This window comes from Musa acuminata, chromosome BXJ1-8, assembly GCF_036884655.1.
Source record: "Musa acuminata AAA Group cultivar baxijiao chromosome BXJ1-8, Cavendish_Baxijiao_AAA, whole genome shotgun sequence".
Taxonomy (NCBI): Eukaryota; Viridiplantae; Streptophyta; class Magnoliopsida; order Zingiberales; family Musaceae; genus Musa; species Musa acuminata.
In genome coordinates, this window is record NC_088334.1 from 5,135,375 (window position 1) to 5,150,680 (window position 15,306).

General features: G+C 42.6%; 3 protein-coding genes across 3 annotated transcripts; 2 read left to right on the forward strand and 1 right to left on the reverse strand.

The window, feature by feature from the left end:
• Positions 1-273: 273 nt before the first annotated feature.
• Positions 274-5,830, reverse strand: LOC135587191 (eukaryotic translation initiation factor 3 subunit A-like). The gene is made up of 5 exons (XM_065078304.1): positions 5,667-5,830; positions 5,108-5,210; positions 4,205-4,686; positions 1,302-1,503; positions 274-1,038 (listed from the first exon to the last, which is right to left on the reverse strand). The coding sequence occupies exons 3-5, from the start codon at positions 4,583-4,585 to the stop codon at positions 923-925; spliced, it is 699 nt and encodes a 232-aa protein (XP_064934376.1). The 5' UTR covers positions 4,586-4,686; positions 5,108-5,210; positions 5,667-5,830; the 3' UTR covers positions 274-922.
• Positions 5,831-6,232: 402 nt separating this feature from the next.
• Positions 6,233-9,395, forward strand: LOC135587192 (pentatricopeptide repeat-containing protein At1g73710-like). The gene has a single exon (XM_065078305.1). The coding sequence runs from the start codon at positions 6,268-6,270 to the stop codon at positions 9,121-9,123; it is 2,856 nt and encodes a 951-aa protein (XP_064934377.1). The 5' UTR covers positions 6,233-6,267; the 3' UTR covers positions 9,124-9,395.
• Positions 9,396-11,500: 2,105 nt separating this feature from the next.
• LOC103993609 (cytochrome P450 77A3-like) lies at positions 11,501-13,711 on the forward strand. The gene has a single exon (XM_009413739.3). It carries the CDS (start codon positions 11,899-11,901, stop codon positions 13,429-13,431), a length of 1,533 nt encoding a protein of 510 aa, XP_009412014.2. The 5' UTR covers positions 11,501-11,898; the 3' UTR covers positions 13,432-13,711.
• Positions 13,712-15,306: the final 1,595 nt, after the last annotated feature.

Consider the following 15,306-nt stretch of genomic DNA (forward strand, 5'->3'; position numbering starts at 1 on the left):
ATAATCGTGCATCGTTGCTTTAATAATCGTGCTGATGATGATGGGATTAATCAAACTTCGCGATTCGCCTTTTGCTTTAATGATCGTGCTGATGGTGGTGGGATTAATCAAACTTGGGGGACGCAGGATCCGCCTTTAATGATCGTGCTGATGATGGTGGGATCAATCAAACCAAAGCCACTGGCGACTTTATCCCCCCATGTACAAAGAGATGTGATGACAATGTCCATGGTGACTGCAGCTTTCAACAGGCAAAGGATATAAGAAAGCACATTATGAGGGAAATGGAGTTTGATATATAAACCTAAAAACCATATGCCAATGCAAAGCTAAAAGTGCCATTTAATCAAATTTGAACCCCATAATGCATATAAATGTGCACCAACAAGACAGTGAAGAGTTTTAACATCAAGAAGGTGCAAGCCTATGGAGTAAGTCAATGAGAAATATCAAAAGAAATAGAAAAGAATGACAAAATTACAGTCTCATGGAGATATCTTTTCAATTAGGTAGGCCTGAAACTGCCGACATGGTACCTAGATCTAGTAAATGCCCTCAAAGACAATAAGACTTGACATATGTAATAATTAATCTGGCTGGAAATTCCTCTGGTGACCAAAACACTACAGTATTCTTGCATTAGGTTGCACTGCATAGCCTCGACAAGGAGCAGGAAAACGATGAGGACGCTCTCGAACCATGATACGATGATCGACATTCAACGTTTTGCCATCTATCACTGGATTGAGGAGGGCAGTCATCCTGCTTCCCCCATCTATCAGACTCGGGGTGCATTGCCCGTTGTCCCTCATTTCTTTCTCAGAGAAACCTCGGCACATACTTCCCCAAGCTCGGTGCAGCCTTGGCAGCAGCAGGTGCAGCAGCCATAGGCGGTTCAAAAGGGTGAGTACCTGAAGCAGGGTCAGTTGACCGAGACAGTGGTCCGACAGGCCTTCTGAGAAGACCTTCTCTTTGCAGCCTTTCCTTCTCCTCTTAACTCTCTTTTCTCTCTCTCTTCTTTCTTTTGTCTTTCCTCCTCTGCACAATTGTGGGATAAAGAAAAATTAACAGACCCGAAAGTTTTTATCTACCAATATGCCAGATCCTCACATTGTCTACTTCTGAAATAGAAGATTGTTTAGAGACTTTGATAGTGTGACAATATAGTCCATTTTGCCAGCTACAAGTTAATCTGGTTGTTAAGTCAGTTCAAATTATTATGACAAGAAGTTCCATATTATGCAATGGTCATGAAGGTGGTGCTTTATATCACATGACAAGGTTTTGTGCACTATTATTACCTTCATGTTTTCTTGCTTCCTCCTCTTCTCGAAGCCTGGTCAGCTGCACTTCCTCAGACTTCAGGTAAAAGAGTAGCTTCCTCTTGAACTCCCTTTCACATTTCCTCATTGCTACAAGCTGATTGATTTTATCCTCTCTCTCTTTCTTCAGTCGGTTATACTCGGCTTCACGGCAGTTCACTATTCTTTGTTGGAATATGACCTGGAGACAAAGGGAGAGTACAGCATATCAAAACCAACAAATGATAAATGAAGCAGTGATTTAGTAACACTTGAAAAAACACTGTTCCATTAGACATACATGTGAGGAGCTATAGAACAAAATTAAGCAGTAATTTAATATCAGCATGAACATCCAGACCTTCTAATTAATATGTGAGCAGCTATAGAACACAATTAAAACTCAATAAGGCTCCATGTGTCGTTCATCCTTTAACCCTAATCACCATTGCTGTTGATGCCTATAGCACATGAACCTATTAGGAACCCATGTGTCTAAAACATTAGAAGCATCACAACTGTTAACTTCCCAGGAAGGGATCTTTGATTTTTTATGATGACGATATCAGCAATCCATTTGCAGTATAGGTGGGATGCAAAAGCTAAGAGAAGATAAACTAATGCTCATAGAGAATAGATACATTATCTAAAATACTATCCCCTGAAAATGGTTCCACATCATTGTTCACCATGGCAACATTGATTGCAACAATTTGCAATCTGAATCAACAAACTTATGCTCATAGAGAATAGATACATTATCTAAAATACTATCCCCTGAAAATGGTTCCACATCATTGTTCACCATGGCAACATTGATTGCAACAATTTGCAATCTGAATCAACAAAAATCGTATAGAACCTTACAGATTATTAAAATCAAGATTGCCAAAATCAAGGAACCAATCACATAATACATAAACCTTTAGTCTTCCACTTGGCACTACTAACCTGAATTAACTCACACAACTTTGATGATTAACAATTTATACAAAAAAATTCTTAAGATATGTATAAAGAACAAAAACAATTCCTTACCCTTAATTGGTACAAAATCCCTATGTTTCATGGATGCTCTTATTTCCATTTTATTTCTAGTAACATCACAAACCTATCTCAGGTCCAAACATTCACATCTAAGAGATTTAACAGTCAAATAAAACTCTTCAGATGCATCTTGCACATATAACCATCAAACTTTAGTTCTATCAGTAGTACCTTTATGCTGTGTCATAACACTTCTGATGCATCTCTAAGAATTTTTATTTTAAGGATGATAAGTGTTGATGAATCATGATATGAGCATGGCATGGTTTAGGAAAGGTGTTATGATCTTAATTAATGTTTAAATAAATCTAGGGTGTTACAAATAAAATCTTGTGGAATAACGAGATTTTTTATTACTTCACTTTGGATTTAACTCAAGTCTGTAAAAGTAATCTAGTTTATGAGTCCTTTATGTTGTGTTTTGAAATGCTTAAAGAAGCCGTGAGTACTGTTTATAACAGTTAACCATGGTTTTCTTCTTCTCGTCTACTTTTCTTTTTTTCTTCTCAAACACTTCACTATGCTCCCGTAACATATCACAGTACAAATGCTTGTAACTTTTCATATTCTCTTGAAAGTGTTTTTACACTCGGTCCCAGAATATAAGACGTCAAATTGTCGAAACTACCAATATGGAAACTCCACCATCTATGCCAAACTGAACCATGGTTTACGATTTAAAGAACCTAATGGAATCACCTAATGAATCTTAGTTGTGATCTCAATCCCAGTGTCTGAATCACAACATCAATGTGTTTGGATATAAAGAGGCTTGTATATATACCAACGAAAATTGTTATACCCACCGAAGATGCCCATGGCACAGCTTAAATATAGAGGCACATCTCCAAATGAGAACAACATGATGGGAAGGGCAGCTTAAATATATAGTATAAGTCATAACTGTGGGCTTTCCCTGTCAGGGCACATCACTACTACACTAACAGTTTCATAACCATCATCATCCTGGTGAGAAGGCAACATATATCTGCTTCCACCAGCCAAAACAATAAGGACATGGACAAAAATAATATCAGAGCAAAACGGGAAACATATTTAACAACTCCACTTCACTTTAAGGGGGAAATGCGCAGGCAATACAAACCTTGTTATCCAACATTCTAGCCAGTCTATTCCTCTCTTGAACGTCACCAGCATGGTGCTGCCTGCTCAGCTCTATCTCTTTTTATAGGGAATTTTTTTATATTAATTACAAAAAGTAATTAATATAAACTCAAGAAAACAAAGAAAAATATCAAAAAGCAAACCAGTTGCTCGCGTTCGTGAAGATTTTTCTCCTCGACCAAGCGTTGCTGGAAGATATTTTTTGCCATATAATCCAACAAAATGACACCAATAATGGATGGAAAAAACTTTTTGTACATCGTTCTTAACTGGTATAATTTGACAAACTTTTAACTCATGAAGTGAGTTTAACTAGTTTGATGAAATGTCTTAAACCAACCTCAAGAGTTTTGATTATGTATTTCAACGTTATATCAACGCTCACAAACAAAGAAACAATAACTAAACTTCTCCAATGCACCAAATTAAAAAGTCTTTTAATGGTTCCATAGCTACACAAATAAACCTTCCATGATATCTTGATAGTGTTCTTCCTAAGTATAGGAACAAAGAACTTGGAATGTGCTCCGGTTACTAAAAATTCAAATCTTTCAGATAGTTCCACTTAACGTCTGAGGTATGTCAAGTAGTGGTTCTAAACGAAAAATCTTAAAACATAAACAATTACATAAGCATAATTCTAGAAGCCCATCCAAAAGCTCTATGTTTATTGAAGGAATCCATCTTAGGCAATCCTGTACCAAGTGCTGTGTGAATTTTAGATGACTTACCGCATATAGTGATTCCAATTTGGAATTGTTTCGCAGAAACTCAAGCACTGTCCTGTATGTTTCCCACAAGAATTTGAACCATGGAGTCACAATCTCCCGGTCTGACCTGTTTTTTCCTTTCTCCGCACTAACATAGCTAAGCATTAAGTCCTCAAGTCTCTTATCAACCTCTAGACCCTCCACATCCGGTGCTTCTTCCAAGGCTTGTGCTTGAATCCTAGCTTGCTCAGCCCTCTCCGAGGAAAGATGCATGAAATGCTTTATAACCTCTTCCAACGAGCTAACATTGACTTGTTGGCATATAATACGGTACTGAATAAGTCCATCCTTTGCAAATCTGCCTCTCTTCATGTCCACACAGAGTTCTACATACTTAAACATGATGCTTTCAAGGGCCTTCTGCCATGCCTTATGCCTTTTTGAAGTAATGAGATCATGTAGTGCTTGCAAGGCAGCTTGCTTCTGTTCAACATTAATCAATTCTGAAGTACAGGGGATATAAAAAAAATGTTGTTAGCAAAACAGCAGCATGATGGAGAGTTTTTGTGTCACAAGGCAGTCATCAACTTTACAAGGCATCATAAATAGACTGGGCAAAGTAACTTGTGCAAAAAAACAGAAAAAAGATACTGTCAGACATATTACAATGGAAGTAATCAATCATCGTTAAAGCAGAGAAAGTATAGTTCTGAAAAAATCATAACTTTACTAGTCCCTTCAGGTTAGTGAAACAAAACATTTTTCATGAGTTCTACCAGGGAAAAAACTTAAAATCATGATACTGCAGCATATTGGTTTTTTGAACGGATAGAGATCTAGAAGCAATTCTACTTACATATTCCATGAGCTTTGTGACATACTAAATTCTGCACAAAAGTGAAAGCTTAACAAAAATCTCTTAACCTCGGCGCGCTTTAATGCGTTCTCTGGATTAGCAAAGGTCGGCATCGTCACCAGAAGGATTTTTCTATGCCTGCTTCCTAGAAGGAAGCAGGCTTAGTAGAAACTGCATGACAAGACAAAAGAGATAGAAAATGCTGTCAAATACAAGACAAGAAAAAGCTACGATAATGAGTTCTAAAAGGAGATTGATTATAGATACCAGCTACATTAGAACACCATTCTCCAAGCCACTTTCAGAAGGTCTGACGAAAGCGTGACGATAAAACCAGCATGCAAAGGACTTGCTATCAGTGCAAATATCCATAAACAAAAAAGTTCATAGGCACACATAACAATATAGACCTAATTCTAACATCAAGAAAAGTTATATGCGTCGTCTTCTCGACGAATAAGCTCTACGGATCGACGACGACGAACCAAAAACCACATTGATCCAGAAATTGAAAACCTTCTCGAAATCCTGCCGGCGGGTGCAACGCCGAGGCCGACAAATCTTGTTTCAAAACCCTAACGACATTGAAGAAAAGTCAGCCAAGACCAAGTTTAGCCTTCTACCTACCAACTTTAATACCATCGATCCAAGGATTTCGAATTCGGAGAGCAACGGGGCACGATCGCAACAGCTCTTGGGGGCGGATACAGAGGCCGCCGCTCTCGCCGGACGGATGCTCCGGGGAAGAAGAGAAGGGAGGTGGGAAGAGGGCGCTTAAGTTTTGAGGGCGGGCTTCGTTCAATTCGTAATATATCCTCCATTACAGTTCAAATTTACAGGAATGCCAATTCCTCTTAAAGTCGGATTCGGATTCGGATTCGGATTACACAGACGCATTCGCAAATTAAACGGTTCGAACCGTGTGCGATGAACCGCATAAATGATTCGGGTCCAAGAAACCGCGTTGTGTGGGCCGGTCCATGTTTTACATGACGATTCCGTATGATATGCAATTAAATATTATATATATCCTTAGTATATTTATATATATATATATAATAATTTGATTGTATCATATCATATCATAATCGTGATTAGCTAGTTGGATTATTGCTTTTTATTATTATCGTTGCATAATAATTAACATTAGCATCACATCTTACTAAAATATCTACAAAGCAAGAAATACTCTCGGTGTTGTCTCCGTTCTTCGCCGGCTGTCTCAGAGATGAGTCTCCATTGCTGCTGTTGCGGCGGCCGCGACCTCTCACCTCGTCGCTTTGGCTATCTCCGCAACCTCCCATGTTCTCTGCTACCTTCTTTCGCTTCCTCTCGCCACCCCTCCACTCGCTTCCTCCCCCCTCTCTGTTCCCTCCCCAACCCCAATCTAACAGTCTCCCCTCCCGCGCCGGCCAACAGCAACGCCGCCGCGGCCACCCTCCCCTCCGTCCCCCGGTACCGCGAGGACGGACTCGACGATGAAGCCCTCGACGCGTTCCTCGCCGACCTCAGCCCCAAGGAGCAGACCGTGCTCCTCAAGCGGCAGCGGGACTGGCGGCGGGCCCTCCACCTCCTCCGCCGCATGCGGTCCCTCGCCCACTACCTCCCCAACCCGTTCCACTACAACGTCGTGCTTCGGACCCTCGGCCTGGCGCGACGGTGGGACGAGCTGCGCCTCTGCTGGCTCGAGATGGCTAAAGATGGAATCTTGCCCACCAATAACACCTACGCGACGCTCATCGACGCCTACGGAAAGGCCGGGCTGGTAAAGGAGGCGCTTCTGTGGCTCAAACACATGAGGGCCAGGGGGGTTTCGCCTGACGAGGTTTGTATGAACACTGTCGTCAGGATACTCAAGGATTCTGGGCGGTTCGACGAGGGGGAGAGATTTTTCCGGGGATGGTGCAATGGAAAGGTCGAATTCGACGTTCTGGAGACTGAAATAGATGGCTCGGATTCCATTAGTCCCAACAGTTTCTTGCTGACGGAGCTCTTCAAATCCGGAAGTCGAGCACCTGTTTCCAAGAAGATTGCTCCAGGCGTCGAAGATGGTCCGAGAAGGCCGCGGCTTGCTGCTACCTTCAATACGCTGATTGATCTGTATGGAAAAGCAGGTAGGCTCCAAGACGCTTCAGATGCTTTTGCTGAGATGTTGAGGTCAGGTATCGCACCTGATACAATCACATTCAATACCATTATCAACATCTGTGGCTCGAATGGACTTCTCTCTGAAGCAGAGTCCCTGCTTGCTAAAATGCGTGAGAGAAGAGTTGATCCTGATACCAAGACATTCAACATACTCATGTCGATGTATGCTTCGGTTGGGAATGTCAAGACGGTCTTGAAGTATTACAACAAGATAAGGGAGGTTGGTCTTTGTCCTGATACTGTAAGCCATAGGATAATCTTGCAGGTTTTATGTGAAAGGAGCAGCGTTGGAGAAGTAGAGGATGCAATCGAGGAAATGACCAAAGCAGGTGCTCGTGTAGACGAGCAGTCCGTCCCTGTCGTGATGAAGATGTACATCAATCAAGGGATGCTTAATGAGGCAAATATGTTCCTTGAGAAGCATTGTGCCTCAACTGGCATATCTTCCAGGAATTATGCTGCCATTATAGATGCTTATGCCGAGAAGGGCTTATGGAAGGAGGCTGAGGATGTCTTCTATGGGAAGAGGGGAACCAGAAACAAGAATGATGTAGTGGAATACAATGTGTTAATAAAAGCTTATGGGAAGGCAAAGCAGTATGATAAAGCTCTATCTCTGTTTGAGGATATGAGAAACTTTGGAACTTGGCCAGATGGATGTTCCTTTAACTCTCTCATTCAAATGCTTTCTGGTGGTGATTTTCCTGACCGAGCATGGGAGCTTCTAGGCCGAATGAGAGATGCAGGGTTCAGACCTAGGTGCGAGACCTTCTCTGCTGTCATTGCAAGTTATTCCCGCAAATCTATGATTTCTGAGGCCCTTGAAGTCTACCGAGAAATGAAGTCACTAGGTGTTGAACCAAATGAAGTTGTGTATGGGTCACTGATAGACATGTTTGCAGAGGCTGGGAAGGTCGAAGAAGCACTTCACTATTTTAATTTGATGGAAGAATCTGGACTTCCGATCAATCGCATTGTCCTGACTTCTCTAGTGAAGGCATATAGTAAGGTTGGCTGCTGGAGGGAAGCCCAGGAGTTGTACACAAAGATGAAAACCCTTGATGGTGGTCCTGACACTATTGCCTCTAACTGTATGATTAATCTTTATGCAGATCTTGGTATGGTGACTGAAGCTAAGTTAATCTTTAATGACCTGAGAAAAAATGGTGAGGCTGATGGGATTTCATATGCTACAATGATGTATCTTTACAAGAGTATGGGCATGCTGGAAGAGGCAATCGGCGTCGCTCAGGAGGTCCAGAAGTCAGGCTTACTGACCGACTGTGCTTCGTATAACAGTGTCATAGCCGCTTATGCCGTCAATGGGAAGCTCAAGGACAGTGCAGAATTATTACAACAGATGATATCCAGAAAAATATTACCCGATGCCTCAACATTTAAATCAATCTTTACCCTATTGAAGAAAGGAGGTTTTGCAATGGAGGTGGTGTCACAGTTAGAGTCATCTTATAATGAGGGAAAGCGATTTGCGAGACAGGCTATAATTACCTCCTTGTTCTCTATGGTTGGTTTGCATGCTTGTGCACTCGAGTCGTGTGATCTTTTTCTGTCTGCTGGGATGCCTCTTGACTCTTTTGCCTATAATGCTGCAATTTACGCATATGGAGCCTCAGGGATGGTTGACAAAGCCTTGAATCTGTATATGCGAATGCAAGACGAGGGACTGAAACCAGACATTGTTACTTATATTTATCTGGCAATTTGTTATGGGAAGGCAAGAATGGTTGAAGGACTAAGGCGGATTTATGGTCTTCTGAAGTATCAGGAACTTGAGCCTAATGAATCTCTATACAAGGCTCTAATCGATGCTTATAAAATTGCTGGCAGGCATGATCTTGCAGAATTGGTTGAACAAGAGATGAGATTCAGTGTTGACAGACCAACGGACGATGATTCAGAAGCTGAAGACTGTTAGAAATTTAGGGTTCATATATTTAGGCACAAAAACATGCATCTTCATTCTGGCCTTCATAATTCGTATTACAAGCATCGATGCCAGATTTTGTAAGTTCAACTCTTTCTGACTTGCCATGATTGCATTATACTAACTATCAACTATATAGTGTCATCCTCCATGCTTGACAGCCTTCCCGATGATTTCGATTCGGTGTTTTGTATGATAGTTACATGTTTCATGGAGTTTGTTCAACTAAACCTTTGAAATATTATTGTTCTCTTGATGTTTTCTCCTTTTTTTTTTTTTTTTTCAAATCCTTGTTCTACAACAAGCTCAAAATCCGAATCAAGGAGGGAAGAAAACAAAGGGATGTGGTGGCTTAAGATGCCCTTCGACATTGTTAGGTAAAAACCTGATCTCTACCTCCTAAGTTGACAATGCTTTAATTTGTGCCATAGATTAACCGAGTACTTACTCGATGACTGCCTGCTATAGTATTCTGTATGGCAAAAGATTTTCCATCCATTATATTCATATATTATTGACATATCAAGTTATTGAGTGTTTAGTTGTTGTTGTTGTTGGGTTGAACCTCATATATCATGATTTATATTGGGTTAGATGGATCTACGACTTAACTCGAGACACTCGAATCACATTGGCAAAGAAAAGTTAGATGATGCTCATTTATGGCCTTAATAAAACATGTACCAAACATATACCATCTTTATTGGTACCTGAACTAAGGGAAAGGGAAAGCTCTTAGTTTGCAAAGAGTCGGCAAAGTTTCAACCTCGTGTCTTCGAGGATATGTCGAAGAAAAAGCGATAGATAAGTCGTCATCGTCGTTGTCGTCGTCACGCAATAGGACATATGGAACACAGTTTATTAGCCTTAAAAATTGGTTGTAGTTTTGAATGACAACATGATTCAAGGGTGTCACTTGTCACAAAAGCTCCATAGAGGTAGCAATCAAAAATATCAATTTTCTCAATACCCTATAATTAACCTTGAAATTTTCTCCAATTTCTTGATCTTCTTTCATTTTTTATTCGCATAAAATAAACCCTCTTTTTTTTTCTTTCTCAAAGATAAAGTCCATGATAATATATATATATATATATATATATATATATATATATATATATATATATATATATATAATGATTTTTAAGAAGAGATTATTATTTTGAGTTTTTTCAAATAGTATCTCTCTTTTAGTTTTTCCCATTACAATGTTTTAGTCTGTTATAGGCTATACCATAATAAAAACACTATAAGTTAAATAAAATTAAAATACATTAAAAATTATTTGATATATTGTACTAAAATTAAAATAAATATTTATAATAGTTTACAAATAAAATTACCTAAATAAGAATAAAAACACTACAAATTAGTTTGTCATAGTGTTTTGACCATTATAACAAAGACACTATAAAACATATCACAATCAAATACTTAGCTAGAATTACTTAAATCTGAAGACTCAAAAATCAAAGAGGTGACCGATAGACAAAGTGCCATTATTGTAAAATGCATGGAGCAAACAATTAAATACAGGAACTTTATTAGCCTTAAAAACTAGTTGAAGATATAAAGATGTCAAACATCTAGAAATTTTGATAGAGATCACGTTTATACAAAAATATTGTTTGTGATCTCACGACTCGTCCAAACCCCTCAACTACTATTTTGGAGCCACATTCGATCCATCAGTGGAGTAGCAACGACAAATATCAATTATCTCAACATCCGATGATTGACCTTAAAAAAAATATCAAATCCCTCAATTTTCTTCCAATTTTTTTTCCTTCCACACAAAATAAATTCGACTTTTTTTTTCTTTCTTTAAGTGGTTTCCTTCCACACAATATATACATATATATATAAGACACCACCACCAAGGCTGTGATAGTTGACCAATACAGCTCTAGATACTGTGATAATAAATGATTGGTAATGTTGCTCAGCCACCTAATTTGGTCCACGCACAATCCTACACCCAATCCCAACTCTGATCATTCACAATCCAAGCCATAAGCAAACACCTAAATCTGCATATCCATAATTCCAATCCTAAGCCTAAACTTCATATTGTTCCTGACCCAACAATCCCCCCCTTCCAAACCCACAGCCAAATCTGACCCAATCTCTCTGTGCTTGTTGTTGTAGTCGGAAGATGGTGTGTTGGATTTCATGACTGGTTGATTGGTATCTAAGATCTCAAAAATGCAACAAGTATGCAGAGCATATAAGGTCTAGAAAAGAAAAGCAGTAAATGAACTTTTATTGAGCCTACGCTATCTCTGTATCCCTTTCATTAAAGAGGCAAGCAGGTCTGTAGAGGAGACTGCATCTCCTCCCTCTCTCGTCTCCCTATCTATCTATCTATCTATCTATCTATCTATCTACAGTATTCCACTTGCCAACTCTGAGCATTTAGCAAGCCTCCAATGGAGGTTTTCAACACCTTCCCAACCTGTGAACTCCAACCACTGGATTTACTGCACCTGCATTTAAGTCTGCATTCATGGCTTTAGCTGGCAGATGGCCCTCATGCAGTCCTCCCTCCTTATAATAACCCCTTCCCCATGCAGTTAACGCTCTCAACTCAGAACACCGCTACTGCTACTACAGCGCTTGTCTTCACTCGCGTTTCCACCACCACTGCTCTGCCACCAATCCTTGCTACTGTGTTCTCTTCTGCTTTCTCCGCCGATAACGTCACTGCTGCAGTTTCTGATAGGTTGTGTTGCTGCACTGCGGGTGGCAGCAGCAACGCTTCTGCATATGGACCTCGTCGACGTCCTGTACGTCGTCGGCGCTGCCGTTGTGGCGGCCGTGTGGTGGCGCCGCTGTTCGAGGACGCCGGAGGGGCTCCCGCCCGGTCCGCCGGGGTGGCCGGTGGTGGGAAACCTGTTCCAGGTGATCCTGGAGCGGCGGCCCTTCATGTACGTCGCTCGGGACCTGCGCAAGCGCTACGGCCCCATCTTCACCATGCGGATGGGGCAGCGGACCCTCATCATCGTCACCTCCGCCGACCTCATCCACGAGGCGCTGGTGCAGAGGGGTCCCCTCTTCGCCAGCCGCCCCGCCGACTCCCCCACCCGCCTCCTCTTCAGCGCCGGCAAGTGCACCGTCAACTCCGCCGCGTACGGGCCCCTCTGGCGCGCCCTCCGCCGTAACTTCGTCAGCGAGATCGTCACCCCCGCTCGCGTCAAGCAGTTCGGCTGGATCCGGGACTGGGCTATGGCCAACCACCTCGCCCGCGTCCGCGCCGAGTTCAAGGCCACCGGCGCGGTGCAGATGATGAGCAACTGCCGCCTCACCGTCTGCAGCATCCTCGTCTGCATCTGCTTCGGCGCCAGGGTCCCCGAGGACCACGTCCGGGTGATCGAGGAGGTGCTCAAGGAGGTGATGATGATGACGACGCCCAAGCTGCCGGATTTCCTCCCTATCTTCACTCCCTTCTTCCGCGGCCAGCTGACAGAGGCCAGGAAGTTGCGGAAGCGGCAGATGGACTGTCTTGTGCCCCTGGTGAGAGCTCGAAGGGCGTTCGTGGAGAGCGGGGGGGAGATGGACCCGAGCTCGGCGTGGGAGATGGTGAGCCCGGTCGGCGAGGCCTACATCGACTCCCTGTATGGCATGGAACCCAGCGGCAAAGGCCGGCTGGGCGAGGACGAGCTGGTGACTCTCTGCTCGGAGGTCATGAGCGCCGGCACCGACACGAGCGCCACCATGCTGGAGTGGGCGATGCTGCATTTGGTGCTCGACCAGTCGGCGCAGGAGCGGCTGTACGAGGAGATCGTCGGAAAGGTCGGGAGGGACAAGGGGAGGAAGATCACGGAGGCGGACGTGGAGGGGATGAGCTACCTGCAAGCGGTGGTGAAGGAGACAATGCGGCGGCACCCGCCGAGTCACTTCGTGCTGTCGCATGCGGCGACGAGGGAGACGGAGCTGGGCGGGTACCGCATCCCGGCGGACGCCAGCGTGGAGTTCTACACGGCGTGGGTGACGGAGAACCCGAGCACGTGGAAGGACCCGGGGGAGTGGCGGCCGGAGCGGTTCGAGGAGGGCGGCGAGGGGTGGGAGACGGACGTCACGGGGACGCGAGGCATCAGGATGATGCCGTTCGGGGCCGGCCGGCGGATCTGCCCCGCCGCCACCCTGGGGATGCTCCACATCCAGCTCATGCTCGCGAGGATGGTGAGGGAGTACCGGTGGGTGGCGGTGCCCGGCGAGCGGCCGGACCCGACCGAGACCTTCGCCTTCACGGTGGTGATGAAGGAGCCTCTCAGAGCTGCCATCTTGGAGAGGGAGTGAAGGGGGTAGAAAGAAGCCGTCGTCGAGTTCTCCCTCCATTGCCAAGTATTGTGTTCACTGTGATCCTGCTTTGCTCGTCGTTCCATCTCTAACACAGTTCCATTGGGTATACGTACCTGCAAGAAGTTGGTGAAGGATGTGTTCGAGTGGTTTCGGTTTCGGTTTCGGTTTCTTCTCTTGCCTTGCTTGTTCTCGTTGTTCTTCTTTCCACCCTTCATTAAAGAGGAGACTGTGGTGCATCAATAAAGCTAACTGCCCCTGCGAAATCAAATTCTAAGAACTACAGAATGCACAGGTTGAAATAAACAATATAATGACATTGATTTGGGATTTAATATAATAACATGTATTTCTCTTCATTTTGATTTGATTCGAGAGGAAAACATATTGATGAATTGGTCAAAAGAATTTGATAAAAAGAGGAACATTCTACTCTAAGAAAACATTGAAAGATGTAACAAAACAAAACGGTATTTGGTGAAAGTCTAAATTTGATGGCTTTTTTCTTATAATGAATTATCCTATCTGTAGTTTAAAAGAATAACTGTCTAATAGTAAACTCACTTTATTAACTCACGACTTAGATATTATTAACATTGACTTTTCAAAGTCAACTTGTTTAAACATGGATTCATTTTTCTTCTGCGTTATATACACACATATATAAATGATACAATAAAATCACTTATGAGCAAATACCAAACTAAGAAAAACTGAGAATTTTGCTTCAAAGAGAGAGAGACTCTCAAACTTAATTCATCTTAAATTTGTTATACCCACTCATTGTTATTGGGTGAGTAATCAAGCAATCAAATCAAATGCTGTCTACACTATCTTTTTAGATCTATTTGATTCTAATAAATTTAATTGGAAATGTAAGCAGAATTATCTTCTAATATTTTTCTTCAAAACCTTGTTCGCATCAAACTCTGTTTTATCACAGTATTTTTCACATACAATTGTTTCCAAACAGTTCACGTGCCGCACACCAAGTTTCATCACAATCTATTCAAGTCAACCTCGATTAGTACTCACATGCGACGACCATAAGATGGACAAGTCCTCGATTAGTACCCATCTTTTCAAGTAATGCATCACCAAATGTCACAATCTATCCAAGTCATCCTCATTTAATATCCACATGACTACTACGAATTGATTCGTGTATTGTATCGACTCTTATCATCGTCAATTAATACGTGGAAACAAAATCCGTAAGTTATCTACTTCTCTGTTAGTGATGAAGAAGAGTAGGAAATTACGTACGAGTACTATGCTGTTCCATGTTAAACTCTCTTGGTCGTCTTCCTTTTCTTGTATCTGGCGGATTCCTCTTTGTATCCTGAAAAAGAGAGAAAATAATGTGAGATCCTCAATATATGTTTAGAAAAAAAAATAATTGGGTGATAAAATTTTCTTTACTCATCTCATCCGTAGCTTTTACCGATGCTATGTGCCCAAATCATCCTTAAGCTTGCAGTATTTTCACGGATAAAAAGAATTAGTACGGAAAATCGAAGCAGAAGCTACGTTAGCCGATGGCACAAGCGAAGGAGGTGGTTGTTGCCACATCTAAGAGCATTAACACGACCACATGACTCGCCACGGCGAAGGGACTGACAGCATTTATGAGGCACAGGACAGCAGGATGCAGAGATATCATACGTTGCTTTACCTGCTGCATTCACGTTCATCATAGCCTGGGCCTCGTGAGCCGATGCTTTACTGGTGCCAACCTGCGTGCTCATGGTGCGGAGATCCCCTATTGGGTCTGACAGCCAGCATGCCTTCCTCGGTGTTCAACAGGACTCCCCCACCGATGTGTGTAGGTCGGGAGGTCAGGGACCGATGCAGGTCCGACACCAATAGCTCATT